At 45.2% G+C, this 16,001-nt stretch overlaps 2 protein-coding genes across 2 annotated transcripts; both read left to right on the forward strand.

Annotated features, from left to right (window-relative positions):
• Positions 1-6,427: 6,427 nt before the first annotated feature.
• On the forward strand, positions 6,428-8,566 carry LOC136503954 (vegetative cell wall protein gp1-like). The gene is made up of 2 exons (XM_066498866.1): positions 6,428-6,483; positions 8,020-8,566. The coding sequence occupies exons 1-2, from the start codon at positions 6,428-6,430 to the stop codon at positions 8,564-8,566; spliced, it is 603 nt and encodes a 200-aa protein (XP_066354963.1).
• Positions 8,567-9,922: 1,356 nt separating this feature from the next.
• On the forward strand, positions 9,923-10,640 carry LOC136502784 (extensin-like). The gene is made up of 2 exons (XM_066498027.1): positions 9,923-10,154; positions 10,236-10,640. The coding sequence occupies exons 1-2, from the start codon at positions 9,924-9,926 to the stop codon at positions 10,485-10,487; spliced, it is 483 nt and encodes a 160-aa protein (XP_066354124.1). The 5' UTR covers position 9,923; the 3' UTR covers positions 10,488-10,640.
• The last annotated feature ends 5,361 nt before the right edge of the window (positions 10,641-16,001 follow it).

The raw sequence follows: 16,001 nt of genomic DNA on the forward strand, positions 1-16,001 counted from the left end.
AGCACGCCCTGCCGGCCCACGCCATCCGCCTCGATCCCCAGCCTGCTAGAGCTAGCTTGCTCTCGGCCGACCAATATTAGATTAAAATGTTAGATTTAATTAGTAGTTTTTGATATATGTTAGATTTAAATGTATTAAAATTTAATTAGTACTTTATTTAGATAGTTTTTTTAGATAGTTTTTTATTATAGTATTTGATATATGTTAGATTAAAATGTATTAAATTTTAATTAGTACTTTATTTAGATAGTTTTTTTTAGATAGTTTTTTATTATAGTTTTTGATATATGTTAGATTAAAATGTATTATCTATTACTAGTTTATCTAATTTCATGTTAGATTTATTTAATTGGATTTAGTAATTATATATTCTATCTCTCTATATATATATATCTAGAGAGAGATTCTATATGTATACATATGGTACTTAATTAATTATTTCTATATGTATATATACATGTACTTATTTTCATGTGTTGAGAGAGAGAGAAAATTGTATCTAGAGAGACATTCTATGTGTTATCACATGCATATCTAGAGATATAGACATATGCGCACTTATTTCTATGTGTTGAGAGAGAGAGAAAATATATTGTATCATTCTATGTGTATATATATACATGTACTTATTTCCATATTTTTGGATCGAAAGTGTTTTTGATTCGATTCCAAAGCCTATACCTTATTATTGTTTATCCTTATGAAATATTATGTGTTATTATATTTAATTGGATTTAGTAATTCTATATATGTTATCACATGTACTTATGTTATGTACCATAATAATTCTATCTATGTGTTATCTTGAAGATACAAATGGCTGCTCCGGATGATAACTTGAGTGATGACATAATGGCGGATATTATCAACGCCGGCACCAATGTGGATGTAGATGACACGAGTCAGTACTTTGCTGATTATGAGGATATCCTGAATATGCCGGTGGTTGAAGATCAACAAATTGTCGCGCAAGAAAATACTGGCGAGGTATATTCGATTATCTATCATCTCTTATAGATGCATGCGTACGTATATTTGTTGTTAATCATTGTGTTTCTACTCATGTAGCCGGTCTCTGGATCTACATCAACCACCGACAAAAGTAGGAAAGTCCGAGGGCCAAAAAAGCCATTAGAGGGCCGTTTCATAATATCAGAATTCGACACCGACACCGGCAAACCATTGGGACCACATGCTCAGACATATGTCAATCAATGTGGGTTCGTTGTAAGGGATAGGATCCCAGTTAGTGCTCATGAATGGAAGCAGAAGATATCCGCTCCTAATGTTAGTTTTGTATCTGATCGTGATAAGAACCTAGCTTGGAGAGATATCACTCAGCATTTCACATTACAAGCAGATGATGCTTTGAAGGAGCTAGTGAGGGATTGGACAATGAAGAAGATGGCAACATTGTTCCAGAGTTGGCAGAAGACATTGTATAAAAAGTTTATCTTGAAGAATGCTACGCCGAATTTCAATGCTAAGGCGTTTGTCAAGTTGGAGTCCCATTGGGATGCCTTCGTAGAATACAAGACATCTCAAGACAGTGAGGAACGTGTGATGAGGAATCGGCAGAATGCCCGACAGAAGCAATACCATCATCGCATGGGATCAGGTGGTTATAGGAGTGCTATTCCCAAGTGGCAGAACCTAGAAGCAGAGATTACTGCCAAGGGAATCATACCTGAAACAATAGAAAAGAACTAGCCTCAACGCGCGAAGAATTGGTTCTACGCTCATGGGGGAAGCCTAGACCCAGACACTGGCAAGCTAATTTTCAGCCAAAAAATTGAGAGAGCAACACAGAGACTAGCTCATGCTAGGGAAGAAGCTGATAGTGGTGTTTTCAAGCCCAACAGAGAGAAGGATGAATTGACATATGCCCTAGAGAATCCCGAACATGGTGGTCGAACAAGAGGCTATGGGGCGGTTCCGTGGCTACACGCATTCCCAGCAGACAAGGATACCTACAGAAGCCGCCAGAGAAAGAAGGATGAGGAGGCAGAACGAATTCGTGCATTGGAGCAATTTGTTGATGAGTCACGACAAGCATTGCTTGAATCACGTGAACGAGAAAAATCTCTTGAGGCAAGAATGCAGGAGGAGATCAAGAGGCAAGTGCAGCTAGCAATGAGTCAAATGCAATCGCAATCAACGCCGGGAGTCACCATTAGCCCCGTTGGTCAGATGAAAAGCAGTTGTGCTTCTACGGAGCTGCCAGTTATTCAAGACAACGCTGGGTTGCGCTTCCCTGTTGATGACATTACCGAGCCTCTAACAAAATGTGAGCTGCACATTCCAGATGGTAATGCATCAATCATGGTGGCTGTCGGGGTTGTATCTCCAATAGACCGAACGAAGACACCAAGAATCCATGGGTCAGTTATTCAACCTGGATATGCTAGCGTCTCGGTCGATAGAGTGCTCAAAGGTTACAGCAATGTTCCTCTTGACATTGAAGGCGGTGATGGGGAGAAGACACTAGGAGAAACAGAGAAGACATTTATTCAATGGCGCAAACGCTTCATCATCATTCCTGGGGCGCCACCGCTTCCCCTACCTCACCCTAGGTACGAATGAAAGTGAATGAAATATTATTTTCCATTAATTTTCTATTGGCTTCAAAAATAATTGACACACAAATTGTTTTTATAGCAGGGTCTCTCCCCAGCCTAGCCTAATCATTCATTCCCCATCTCATCACAGCGTCGCGGGGGGCGAGACGACTTCATCCCCACGGCGATCGCCAACTCCTACACCGGCCCCATTGCCTCCACAACGATCTCCAACTCCTACACCAGCCCCACCGCCTCCACAACGATCTCCAACGTCTCCACGCCGGTCTCCACCAACACCGGCCTCATCGCCTCCACGCCGATCTCCAACACCGCCCCCACCCCCTCCACAGCGACGCACTACAAAGACGTCTAAGGTCCCAGCGGCAAAGAAGACCCCAAGAAAAAGAGTTATTTCTCAAGAAATACTTCCTGAAAAGACTGATGAGCAAATAGCAGCTGAAGAAGACAAAAAAGTAAAAGATTTTTTTATAGATATCAAAAACAAGAGTCAAGCAAAGCTTAAGGAGAAGCTGTACTTTTACATACCACGAGATGTGCTGAGGCAGAAGGTCGATGCTCACAAGAAAAAGATGATTGAACTTCGTAAGCCTTCGCCACTATCAGACTATGACCGCTCCCTCGTGAAGTCACATGATGCAGATAAGAAAAGGAAAAGAGCATCAGGGAAGGATGTCCCACAGCTCGGACAACAGAAGCAACCAATGCAAAATCTTGTTGTTGCTAATGAATATGGTTCCAACATAGAAGTCTATCGACCAGACAACTCTGGAGAAGTGTCGGTTCAAGCCCTTAATGCTTTTTTTAAAGATACTGGTTTAACCTTGGATCAATTGACGGGCAAAGCTCCAATCCAGAACCTGGAAGTTGATACCTGGAAGACTTATAAATATGGCAAAAGTCTGTACAACCCTGCGGCTCTGAATGAATTGGGTACGCAAATGTACTTGCTCAACAAGTGGTACATGCAGGCGTGTGGCAGGGGTGAGCAGTGGATCTTTGTCAGATTTAGAGACCATCATTACTTCCGTGGCGATGACATCTTACATATTAGTTTCGAAGAATTGCATCAACTATTCCACTTGGACGCTCTGGACAAATCAATCATGAGCTCCTTTTGTTTGTAAGTGATTCTTACTTTTATTTAATAAACTCACTTCCATGCGTACGTGTATATAATTATCCTCACATGTAACTTATATTTATATATAGATTCCAGATGTCAGAGCTCCAAAGAATACAAGACACCAGTGTTGGCTTCATTGATCCTTATATCGTATTTAAAACCGATATTATTGTCAAGGACCACTGGGTATCTGAAGCACAGACGAATATCATGAAGTTCTTCGTGAAGCAGCACGACAAGACAACAATACTTTTCCCGTACAACTTTGAGTAAGTGTTAATAATAATGTAGTCTACACATTTTATGTAATATCAATACAACTTATATGCATGTACGTGTGCGTATAAACCAATGCAGTTTTCACTGGATACTCATTGTCATTGAGTTAAACTCAAATCGGTTACTAATCTTTGACTCGTTGAGAAAAGAACGGGCACTATACCAAGATATGATAGACATTATCCAGGGGTAATTTCGATCTCTCGCGCACAACTATTATTGAATAGACTTTGCCATAATTTATTAACGATCGTACATTATTGGTCGCACAGGGTTTGGAAAGAGTTTATTCGGCAACATCGCAAGGATTGCAAGGCACCACTTAATGTAGTTGAAATACCAGTAAGTTGTACTATATACACTTCCCCATGTGTTTAATTACTATATCGTACTTCAATTTACGTGTGAGATGATGAGAATAATCTTCTTCTCGTACAGTGGTGTTTGCGGCAGGAACCAGGTAATAACTTGTGTGGATACTACGTTTGTGAATTTATCACTGCGCACATAAGAAGAACTCCTGAAGATGTCCTCAGAGTACGTATATATCAATTTTTATTTATTTTTAAATGAATATATATACATATATGTGTATTAATACTTTTCCTTTTATTTCAAATGCAAGACTGAATGGTTGAAACGAAGGGTCATGCAAAAAGACCATCTGAAAGCAGTTCAAGAGTCAATAGCAGGATATCTTCTAGAAAAAGTGCTAAATCCCAACGGCGAGTTCTACTTTGATCTTAAGGAATAAATGATGTAAATTAAATGTTTATTGATATCGTTATTTTTGAGAACAAGATTATGAAAGTGTTGTATATATACATATATATATATATATATCTATAATATATATAGTTTCATACTTTATTCGAATATAATAATGCTCAAGATGAGAATTAGATGTAATTATATGCATGCGTGTATTTATATTAGCAACGTAGAATACGTACATAAAAACATATTATATATTAAACAAATACGTGTAACTGAACTGAAAACAAATTAAACAAAAAAAAAGAAAAAGAAAAGGAACCTTTAGTCCCGGTTGGGGTTACCGACCGGGACTAAAGGGTGAACCATTAGTCCCGGTTGGTAACCCCAACCGGGACTAAAGGGTGCGCCAGGTTCGCTCGGCTGGAGGGCCTTTAGTCCCGGTTGGTGTTACCAACCGGGACTAAAGGTCCCTCTTTAATCCCGGCTCGATGACCCGGGACTGAAGGTTCCACCTTTAGTCCCGGGATCGTTGTCCCGGCGCGGTAACCGGGACTAAAGACTGTTACCGCCCGGGACAACAGGTCCATTCTGTAGTAGTGTATGCTTGGTTCCTTGTATAAGGGGAATGTATGTGCGAGTGTTTGCATGCAGCTGGCTGGCACCGGCATTGCTGGACAGATAAGACTGTCTCACTTAAAATATAAGACCCATTCGGTAACGCTACAGGTAAAAGATTTAATATCTATTTTTGGTCTTCTCCAATAACAAGACCCAAAAGAGAACTCTTTCTATAAATAGGAGAAGATACTTAAATTTAGGTTATACCTCTCTTGACACTGAAAATGGATCGTACATATAGATATTCTATTAGAGACTATACATATTCTGTTAGAGACTTATTTTAGGTACACAACAGCCTAAGTGATGAGGCCAGGTGAGACAGCATTCTCTTAAACTATGGGAGACGCATGCGTGCATTGCCTGCTACCTAGCTGCGGCTTGTACGTCCACTTACCGTGTTATTAATTAGTTATAGTTACAAATAAATATAAATTCAGTGATGATCCACCATATATATATATATATATATATATATATAGAACTACTATTCTATAGCTGGCTACAAAATAACTTATTCTATAGCCACTTTGAGTTACGATAATTACTATGTTAATTTACGAGATTATAGTAACTCCTTACTAAGTGGTTTACTGTAACGTTATGATAAATATCCCCATGTGTTATATTAACCCAACTATCGTAAATATGTATTGACATTATCGTAAATTAGTATATAAAATTATCGTAAATAGAGGTGGCTACAGAATAACTTATTTTATAGCCGGCTACTGAATAGCATCTCCATATAAATATCCCCATGTGTTATATTAACCCAACTATCGTAAATATGTATTGACATTATCGTAAATTAGTATATAAAATTATCGTAAATAGAGGTGGCTACAGAATAACTTATTTTATAGCCGGCTACTGAATAGCATCTCCATATATATATATATATATATATATATATATATATCACTACAGGAAACTGGCTCTTTGCCGACTGCAATTTTATTTGCCAACTGTTTTTTTTCGACACTCGGCAAAGAGGTCCCTTTGCCAACTGGAATTTTCTGCAGTCGGCAAAGCAGGATTTGCCGACTGCCTGGATTTGCCGACTGCCAGGCAGTTGGCAAAGAATTGCAGTCGGCAAAGGCAGGCCATGATTGATGCCATCCACGCCGTCACCTTTGCCGACTGCCACTCCGTCAGCAGTCGGCAAAGGCGCAGGCTTTGCCAACTGCCATCCTCCCTGGCAGTCGGCAAAGGCTCTTTGCCAACTGCCACTGATGGCAGTCGGCAAAGAATTAATTTTTTTTTTCGATTTTCGATCCCAGTTTTTTTGTGTTGCCTTGCTACAGTAAGTACATGATATATTCCAAGTTTGGGGTCATTTTGATTTATTTTGCTATATTCCGTAGATTTTTTCTGTTTCTTTGATTTTTTCCGACAGCTCCAGATTTGAACTGCAGGTACATGAAATAATGGAATCCGGCCATTCAGAAAATGATATTCATGATGTTTGGAGCATGTTGAGGCCGTGTGCGGGGCCTCGCGTGAAATTTCGACCGTGTTGGTGTCGGAACACGCCGAGCCACGCGCGTGAAAAGTGTTTTTAAATTTTATAAAATCGAAACAGAGTCCGAAAATGACGAAACTTGACGACGTGTCTTGTCATCGCATGCGGAGGCTGTGGTAAAAATTTGAGAAAGTTTCGAGCAAGTGGCGACGTCGGGTGGCTAAAACCTGGACATCTCCACATGTGTTCAGGTTTTAGCCACCCGACGTCGCCACTTGCTCGAAACTTTCTCAAATTTTTACCACAGCCTCCGCATGCGATGACAAGACACGTCGTCAAGTTTCGTCATTTTCGGACTCTGTTTCGATTTTATAAAATTTAAAAACACTTTTCACGCGCGTGGCTCGGCGTGTTCCGACACCAACACGGTCGAAATTTCACGCGAGGCCCCGCACACGGCCTCAACATGCTCCAAACATCATGAATATCATTTTCTGAATGGCCGGATTCCATTATTTCATGTACCTGCAGTTCAAATCTGGAGCTGTCGGAAAAAATCAAAGAAACAGAAAAAATCTACGGAATATAGCAAAATAAATCAAAATGACCCCAAACTTGGAATATATCATGTACTTACTGTAGCAAGGCAACACAAAAAAACTGGGATCGAAAATCGAAAAAAAAAATTAATTCTTTGCCGACTGCCATCAGTGGCAGTTGGCAAAGAGCCTTTGCCGACTGCCAGGGAGGATGGCAGTCGGCAAAGAATTTCTGAGAAAAAAATCAAAAATAACCTTTGCCGACTGCCAGGGAGCAGAGCAGTCGGCAAAGTATTTTTAAAAAAAATTAAAAAAAATAATTTTTTGAAAAAAAAAATAATAGACCTTTGCCGACTGCGTCACATGCTGGCAGTCGGCAAAGGGAAAAAATAATAAAAAAAGGAAAACGTCGCCTTATCCGCTTCGGCCCGCCCTCCCCTCCCAAAAATCCCGCTCGCCCAGCCCAGCCCACCCAGGCCGCCCCCCGTCGAAGCCGTCGCCCGGTAAGGGAAGGGCATCCCCCCCGCCCTCCCCTCCCCCCCCCCCGTCCCCCGAGAAGACAAAGAAATCGCTCTCTCCTCATCACACGGGAGTCCCGCGGACGGGCGCCTCCCCAGGCCGTGCGCCCTCCCCGGCGAGGGATGCCGAGGAGGCGCCCCCTACCCGGAGGCAGCGCGCCCCCTAACAAATTGGCAGGCGCGGCGCCACCTCCCCCGCGCGGACCGCGGCCCTCCCCCGGCGGGCCCCCACCCCGCGCTGGTCCCTCCCCGGCGGCGGCGGCCATCACCGGCGGTGCCCCCCCCTCCCCCCGCGCTTCCCCCCCCCGCGCTGGGCCACCCCCGCGTGCGCGTCCCCCCCCCTGCGCTGGGCCCCCCCGCGCTGGGCCCCTCCCGGCGTCGGACGCCCCGCCAAGGCCCCTCAGCCGACGCTGCCCCGCCCCGATCCGGCCCCGGCCAGGCGCGCCGCCGCGTGCAGCTACGGCGTCGGCCCCGCCAGCGGCCGCGGCCTCGCCCCGACCCCGCCCCGGCGCCGTCGCTGCCCACGCCCCGATCCGGCGTGCCCCGCTCCGTCCGCCGTCCGCGTCCCGCGCGCCGTTCGCCGTCCGCCGCCCTGCGTCGCCGTCCTCGCGCGCCGTCCTCGCCTCGCCGCGCCGTCCTCGCCTCGCCTCGCCGTCCCCGCCTCGCCGTCCTCGCGCGCGCCTCTGCTCCACGCGCCGGTGACGCCGTCCGTGACGACGAGGTAGTAGTACTACTAGTAGTAGTAGTTTATTTTATTAATACCTGCTTATATTCTTCTGCATGGATTGGAAATACATTTGTGGTTGTCGGCCATCGTGCCTGACATGTATATGTGTTTGTCGGCCATCGTGCCGTCTTTTCTTGCAGGTTTGGTAACCTTCCCGTACAGGGGAGGTGCTGCCGAAATTTTTCGTTCTCACTAATTGTTTTTCTTTTTCAGGAGGGCTCCCATTGGAGGCTAGCCGGAGGAGCACGACTCGGCACTGCCCCGCTAGCCTTTCTTCACCGGCACCTGCGGTATGACCCCTCTTTCCGCCACATGTAGTCGTAGGTCGCGTTACCCAGTTAGGCGTCTCCCGTCCGAAACGGATACGGTTGGAAGTATGCGTTCTTCGCATATGTATAACCGTATCCGTTTCGGATTGTCCACGTTATTTGGACAGCCTGAGGATGCACAGACGAGGTTAGCTCCCATGTTCCGCTCCCGTCCGAGTCGGAGTTTCGGCAGGACCTCCCCGTTGTTCTCTGGATACACACTCTCCCCGCCGGGACGTGTATCGGGAGAACAGCGGGGAGGTGCTGCCGAAATTCTGTCTCGGACGGGAGCGGAGCATGGAAGCTAACCTCGTCTGTGCATGCTCGGGTGGGATTAGGACCTATCCTTCACCTATTAGATGGTAGGAGCGCGTTGTAGATGCACTTGCTGGTTTTATCACATGTTAACATTGCCGCATGACAGAGCATGGGTGACCGTGAGTGGATGTACTCGGGCTTCGCAAGTAAGAGCCACGAATGGATCAGGGGGACGACTGAGTTCCTGGAGCATGCATTTGGCCCAGCTGCTAAAGGGTCGATTCGGATGCCGTGTCCCAGCAGCGAGTGCAGGAACAAGAAGAAGAAAGTAAAGGCTCAGGTGTTGAGAGATCTGTTCAAGCACGGGTTCGTTCCAAACTATACCCGTTGGCGCCACCATGGTGAATACCATCCTATTAGGGACGAGGTGGTGCGACCCGTCCTCGAGGAGTATGATGGCGATGCCGGGATGGCAGACATGATGGCAGACATGATGGCAGACGTTCGACCCCACCGCCGAGCCCTTGGACACAGACCTCCTGCAGAGGTTGGGACCAGGGAAGCAGCACGGCCGCTACTACATGGCCCACAGCGCCCTCGACCCGTCCCAGGTTCCTACGCTGACCCAGGTTCGATCCACGCCCACGAGCTCCAGCGACATCCCCGTAGCGCCCCGGCGGCAGTCAGCGTCACAGCTAAGTGCCGTTTCGTTCGTCGTTCACTCGTTTCGCACCTGTACATACAATCAACACTGCGGATGTAATATTGCAGGCCCAGATGGAGGCCAAGATGGAGGAGAGGATCGCCACGTTGCACGCGCAGATGATGGCGCAACAGATGGCTTACCAGCAAAGCCTGCAGCAGCACTACAACACTCAGATGCAGAACATGGCCAGCTTCTTCCAGTCCATGCAGACGCCCGGGGCGTCTACACCGCCTCCTCTTCCAATGTTCGCTCCACCGCCTCCTCCTTCAGAGTTTTTTCCTGTGCCTGCTCTTGTCGCTCCTGGAGGGACCCCGGTGAGTATATTGACTCTTGCTTTAACTTGTGCGTCCATGCTGCAGATACTAATGACATCACTTGGCGTTTAACTTGTGCAGGTACAGTCGACGGGTTCGAACCCGTCTCCTGGAGGTCCCGGCCATCAGATGATGTCGTATCCACCACCTGCACCCTATCCACCGTATCCACCTCCGCGTGGCCCTCCTCCGACGTACTCGTGGCCGCCGGTGCGCGGAGGGTGGCAGTACGCGCAGGCGCCTCAATTTGGTCCAAGGGGGTTTCCGTGGGCAAACCCTGGGGGCTCTGGGGGTGGAGCGGACGACGAGACCGGGGACGGCGCGACGAGCTAGGTACTTGTCGATTCTGTTATCATGTATCCACCGTATCGTCGAAGTTGTTGTCATGTATTTCTTTTCTTCGTTATGGACCTAGACTTGTTATGTTGAACTTCGTGTGATGGACGTCGACTTGTGGTGTTCGACGTGTTGGACTTCATGTGATGGTTGTAATGCACTTGTGTGGTTGTTATTGTGACATATATGTGAGATATATGTGATGTTGTGCGTTATTGTGATATATGTGGTGATGTTGGCGACAAATGTGATGAAATTGTGATATAAATGGTGCTACCGGTGCTTCTGGTGAAATTGGATTATAATTTGTGATTTTGCAGGGTTTTGATGCGAGAAAACAGAAAACAAAAGCAAAAAAAAAAAATTCCAGCTACAGTCGGCAAAGCTGGGCAAAAAAACCCCAGGACAGAGTCTTTGCCGACTGCAATGGGAGGCAGTCGGCAAAGAGGTCAAACCTTTGCCGACTGCAACTCCGAAAGCAGTCGGCAAAGAACATTTCAAAAAAAAAAATTTTTCTTTCTTTGCCGACTGCCGAGCTGGCGGCCAGTCGGCAAACAATTTTTGAAAAAAAAATTCTTTGCCGACTGCCGAGGAAACAGCAGTCGGCAAAGCCTGCCGTCAGGGCTGACGGCGCCACGTGGCTATGCCGACTGCTGGCGTGGCAGTTGGCAAAGGATTTGCCGACTGTGTGCCACGTGGCAGTCGGCAAATCCGCCTTTGCCGACCCAGGCTTTGCCGACTGCTCTTTGCCGACTGCCACATGGCTTTGCGGTCGGCAAAGCCTTTGCCGACTGGGTTTATGCCTTTGCCGACCGGGGCAAGCAGTCGGCAAAGAGGCGTTTTCCTGTAGTGTATAGAGACACACACCATATCATATGATGGAGTACGTACAACAGAATTGTTGGTGCTGTTACATACAGTACGTTGCTGCGAAGAAGGAGATGATCATCATCATTCATCAATCGAAGAGAGGACGACGTACAGGCCAGCTAGGGTCCAGTTTAGTTGCAAAAAATTTTGCAAAATTTTTCAAGATTTCCCGTCATATTGAATCTTTGGACGCATGCATGAAGCATTAAATATAAATAAAAAATAAAACTAATTGCACAGTTTAGACGAAATCCACGAGACGAATCTTTTAAGCCTAATTAGACTATGATTGGACACTAATTACTAAATAACAACGAAAAGCGCTACACTTGCATTTTGCCAAAATTTTTGGCATCTAAACCAGGCCTAGCTATAGCTTCGTTCTCTAGCACGTACGTACGTGGAATATTATTATTATTATTTGTACTGCTATTGCGTTGCATGCATTTGTAGAGCAAGACAAACGTTGCCACTGTGTCACTGTGTGATATCTGTGTGCTCTTTGCATTATTCCTCTATTACGTATCATTGGAGACAAACCCACCAACTATCCTAGCTACGTAATCTAAAAGACACACGACCAAAGCATGCACTAGCTAGTACCCCATGACTGCCTTTTTCTTTGTTTTTCCGCCCCTTCTCCAACCGCCACGCAGCTAATCATAGATGGGTGATTTTCGATAGTGGAAAGTACCTTTTTCCTTTGCTTGTTGATCGACTCGACTCGGCAGCATCAGGGACAAAGAAGAATCATGGCTTGGTTCACACTGCTGGCGTGTCAAGAAATTCAGCAGGCGATATCCTCGGTACGTAGAAATGGAAGAGGACGGAGCAAGAAGAGACGGAAGGAATCAGAAGCAAACCTGCTAGCTGGGCAACTCAGCCTACCAACTTGTCCGCGCTCAATGGGCCGGCATCAGTCCCATGTTCTTGGCCCGACCCAGTACGGCTTAAGTGCTGTCCTTGGGCTGCTTGAGTGACACAGTGTGCTGACCCGGACAGTCTGTGTTCTATTTTGTCTGCCTACGTATCCAGCAAGTGTTTAAAAGAACTTTTCTTTCTTTCTTTTTTTTTGGTTGGGGGGGGGGGGGGGGGGGGGGGGGGATTAGCTTCTGTAGTAGCCATCGCATCATCTTAGTAATCTAGCTAGTACAATAATAAGCCGCTACATATCTAAGCTAGCATGCATGTGTAGGGCCTCTTTGGCACGGCTTATGCCGGCTTCGGCTTCATCTATTTTGCGCAAATCGAGGCACTGTAGCGTGAAACCGTTTTGTAAGTCGGGGTTAAAATGAACTAGAAGCCGAAAAAAACCAGTTTTTCTGGTTTCACCGGCTTTGACTTCACCGATGAAGCTGTTTTGGATGAGCCGTGCCAAAGGGGCTGTAGTCTGCATCACTTGCTGGAATCCCGCGACCAACCAACAACACATACAGAGCGGCCATATTATATATGGTGTAGCTAGAAAACCGCAAGAATACAAGAGATGCCGCGTCAGGATGCCTGCAGCTCCTTTTGCGTCTCAACAGCCTTCCGCCCAATAGGAGAGACCGAGACAGATGCATTCCATGCTTGCTGCTGAGCTAACGAGTTGCTGTTGCTGACCAACCCAATTGCAACGAATTCACGGCACAAGGATTCACGTACGTATGCGCATATAGTATTATGCATGTCTGACCCAGCACAAGTAGATCCCAGCACAAGTAGATTATTAGAGTAGATTATAGGAGGGAAGTTACTGTTAGCTGTACTGTGTTTTTTTTGAAAGGTGTTAGCTCTACTGATAGTATTCCAGTAGCTAGCAGAGTAGTAGTGTTGCCTTACCTATATATATACTAGCATGCAAGAAGATGGATCCAATCTACAGTTAGTTGATGGAGCAATATTGAAACAGAGATGAGACAGGCAGATTATAGGGTAGGCACAGGCAAAGAAACCAGTAAGCTATCCAGCTGCTAGCCTGCCATGCATGCGTGATTTGTCATTATTAATTTGTGTACTCGTCATGGTTAACTTTGACCAGGAAAACTAAAGGAAATCACCGCATCAGCATCATATACTCCATAAGGCTTTTTTATATATATGAACAACAATCGTCCGGCATGCAGTCTGATCGCAGGATTTCAGTGCTGCTCTGAATGTCATCGTCTTATAAGCCACTAGTGTCTCAAGTGATTTGCTCACTGATCATACAACCTGGTATATACATCCTCTGTCAGTATTTTCTCAGTTTCTGGTTGGGGCATTTCAAACAAGGTAGTGATTCAGAGCAAATCGCAGCAATGTATAGAAATACTGAGGAATACTGACTATTGCAGCCTTGCAGGCCGTGCCACTGCAGATGGGAGAACAGCTAATTGGAGGCCTATCTACCGTACCGGAGACCGTGCCAATGCCACTAGGGACGGCAAGTATGGGTTCGGTTCATCAACCACCATGCTGGGCCAATTGGAGCAAGACCAATTTTCATGGAGGCTCGGAATTGTTTGATCCATCCGATGATTCCTCCTCAAAGTACCTTCCATGGAGTCCTAGAAAAAAAAAGAAGAGAAATACCTTTCAGGCTGGCCTGACGGTTTGTTTGGGGACCTGTTATACTCACTCAAAAAAGTACAACATGGGCGGAAGAAATATGTGATGATACTAAAGTGTAAAATACAAATATTCCATTTAACTTTATTAGCTGACACGACTTGGGCACCAGGATGATGCATAACACAATCCATGAAAGTGTGCCAAAACAAGCGTTCTAGTCGGGAGTTGTGTAGCCACATGATAAATGAATGATATACACGTAGCTTTCTAATGACTTCAGGCAATAATGGCATGCTTAAACATGCATGTGTTGTATATATACTTTGATGCTCTTGGATGCGTGCCACTCAAAGTGCTTGGTGACCTAGAAACAAATTTGGTGCTCCCCTAGCTTAAGAGGCGATCTAGGAGTGCACAAGATGAACTCTGAAGCATTGGAGAGGACCAAAATACCATCATTAGTATTTTGGAGATTACATAGGGATGAGTTTGCAAGTTTTTAGCATGCATACACCCAAATTCAAGTTCGGATTATATGTATACTTAACATGTACGCCTCACTCAACTCACATCGATTTATATGAACTTTAGAGGAGGATGAGTATCGCACCCAATTTGTTCTGGTTGTTGCTACAAGTCGTAATCTAAATTAATTTCATTTTAATAATTTTCAATTAAATGTAAATGAGAAGTAAGCCCGCGCTATGCCATACACTTTTACTGTTAGTTTTTGTTGAATGTATATCATAGAAGTAAGCTCGAGTTGCCATGCGCATCCGCTCAATGGGGTCATTAATGGGTAAAGAGAGATTATATATATATTTGATGGCCCTATGACCCTTTTGCTCACATGTGACATATCAGATGTTATATATTTGCCATCCATATTACATTCTAGGTCTTTGTAAGTTGTAACAAAATACATGCGCTTAGTGTCCATGGTGGTCAAGCAGAGTGCCAAACCTCGGTGATCTCTAGTTCTTCCTCCTCCGTTGTTATCAGGAGCAGTTGTCATGAGCTTACCTTGATGTCTACCAGTGACTAGGAGAGGCCGAATGACGCCCTCCTCTAGGAGCAAATCCATTTCTTAGTATTTGTTTTGTGCTGTTGTTGTGGTCTATCATGTTCAGTATTGTGGGATTCGCAAAACATCGACTGATGAATTTGATAAAGCATGGTACCAATGTTCTCTTCAGTTCATTTTAATCAATCAACTCCGGTACTAGGGAGCAAATGCGGCATAGCTCAACTGGTTAGTTTTCTTGTGTCCAACCAGATTCGAGTCCTTGTCGTAGGTGCTCACATTTTCTTAAATTTATTTAGGATTTAATAGCACTATTTTTTAGTGGTAGTCAATGTGCTCACAGTAGTGAGACGCTTGCGTGATGGTTACTTTTAGTGGTAAATGGTAATCTATGTGTTAATAGATAGCGAGGCATCTGTGTGATGACTTTAACAATCTCAAGATTTATCGGCTTAGTCTTTTAGAGGTGCTCGGAAGGGCACCTGCAATGGTATCGATGAGGTGTCTAAAAGATGAGGTCTCTACAATGGTGTCGCTAGGAAGGAAACCAATGGCAGCAAGTAGCCGGTCTCACATTTCAAAGTGTTCCAATCTCGGCGTGAAACGACCAGACGCCAATGTACTCAGGCGTTGAATGACCTCATGCCGAGGTCTGGCATGTACATTGGCACTGACGTGGCAGGCTTTGGCGCAGTCTGACATAACGCCTACACGAAGACCTCGGCGTTTTATTATTTAACGCCAAACCTTGGTCTATTTTTGAAAAAAGCTTCATGAGGAATCCATTTGTAGAAATAGTTTTTAGAAAGGGCTAAAATATAAAATTTTCACCGCTGGACCCTGGGTTCGTCAGTGGATATGTGCTGCTTGCTACTCCACCGCTAGCAGGACCAGATGATGAATATATTGCCCTTCGGTTTTAGCATCTTTCTTTGAGCTTCAGCTGGTGTAACTGTGGTTCGATCATGAAATGAAAATCTTGCTCAAAATCTTTCTGCAAGTATGAAGTCTATTTCCAGGCAAATTGCCATGAGTTCGGAGTGCAGTTACATGCCAAGCGAATGATACGTACTTTACAGGTA

This window comes from Miscanthus floridulus, chromosome 14 (genome assembly GCF_019320115.1).
Source record: "Miscanthus floridulus cultivar M001 chromosome 14, ASM1932011v1, whole genome shotgun sequence".
NCBI lineage: Eukaryota > Viridiplantae > Streptophyta > Magnoliopsida > Poales > Poaceae > Miscanthus > Miscanthus floridulus.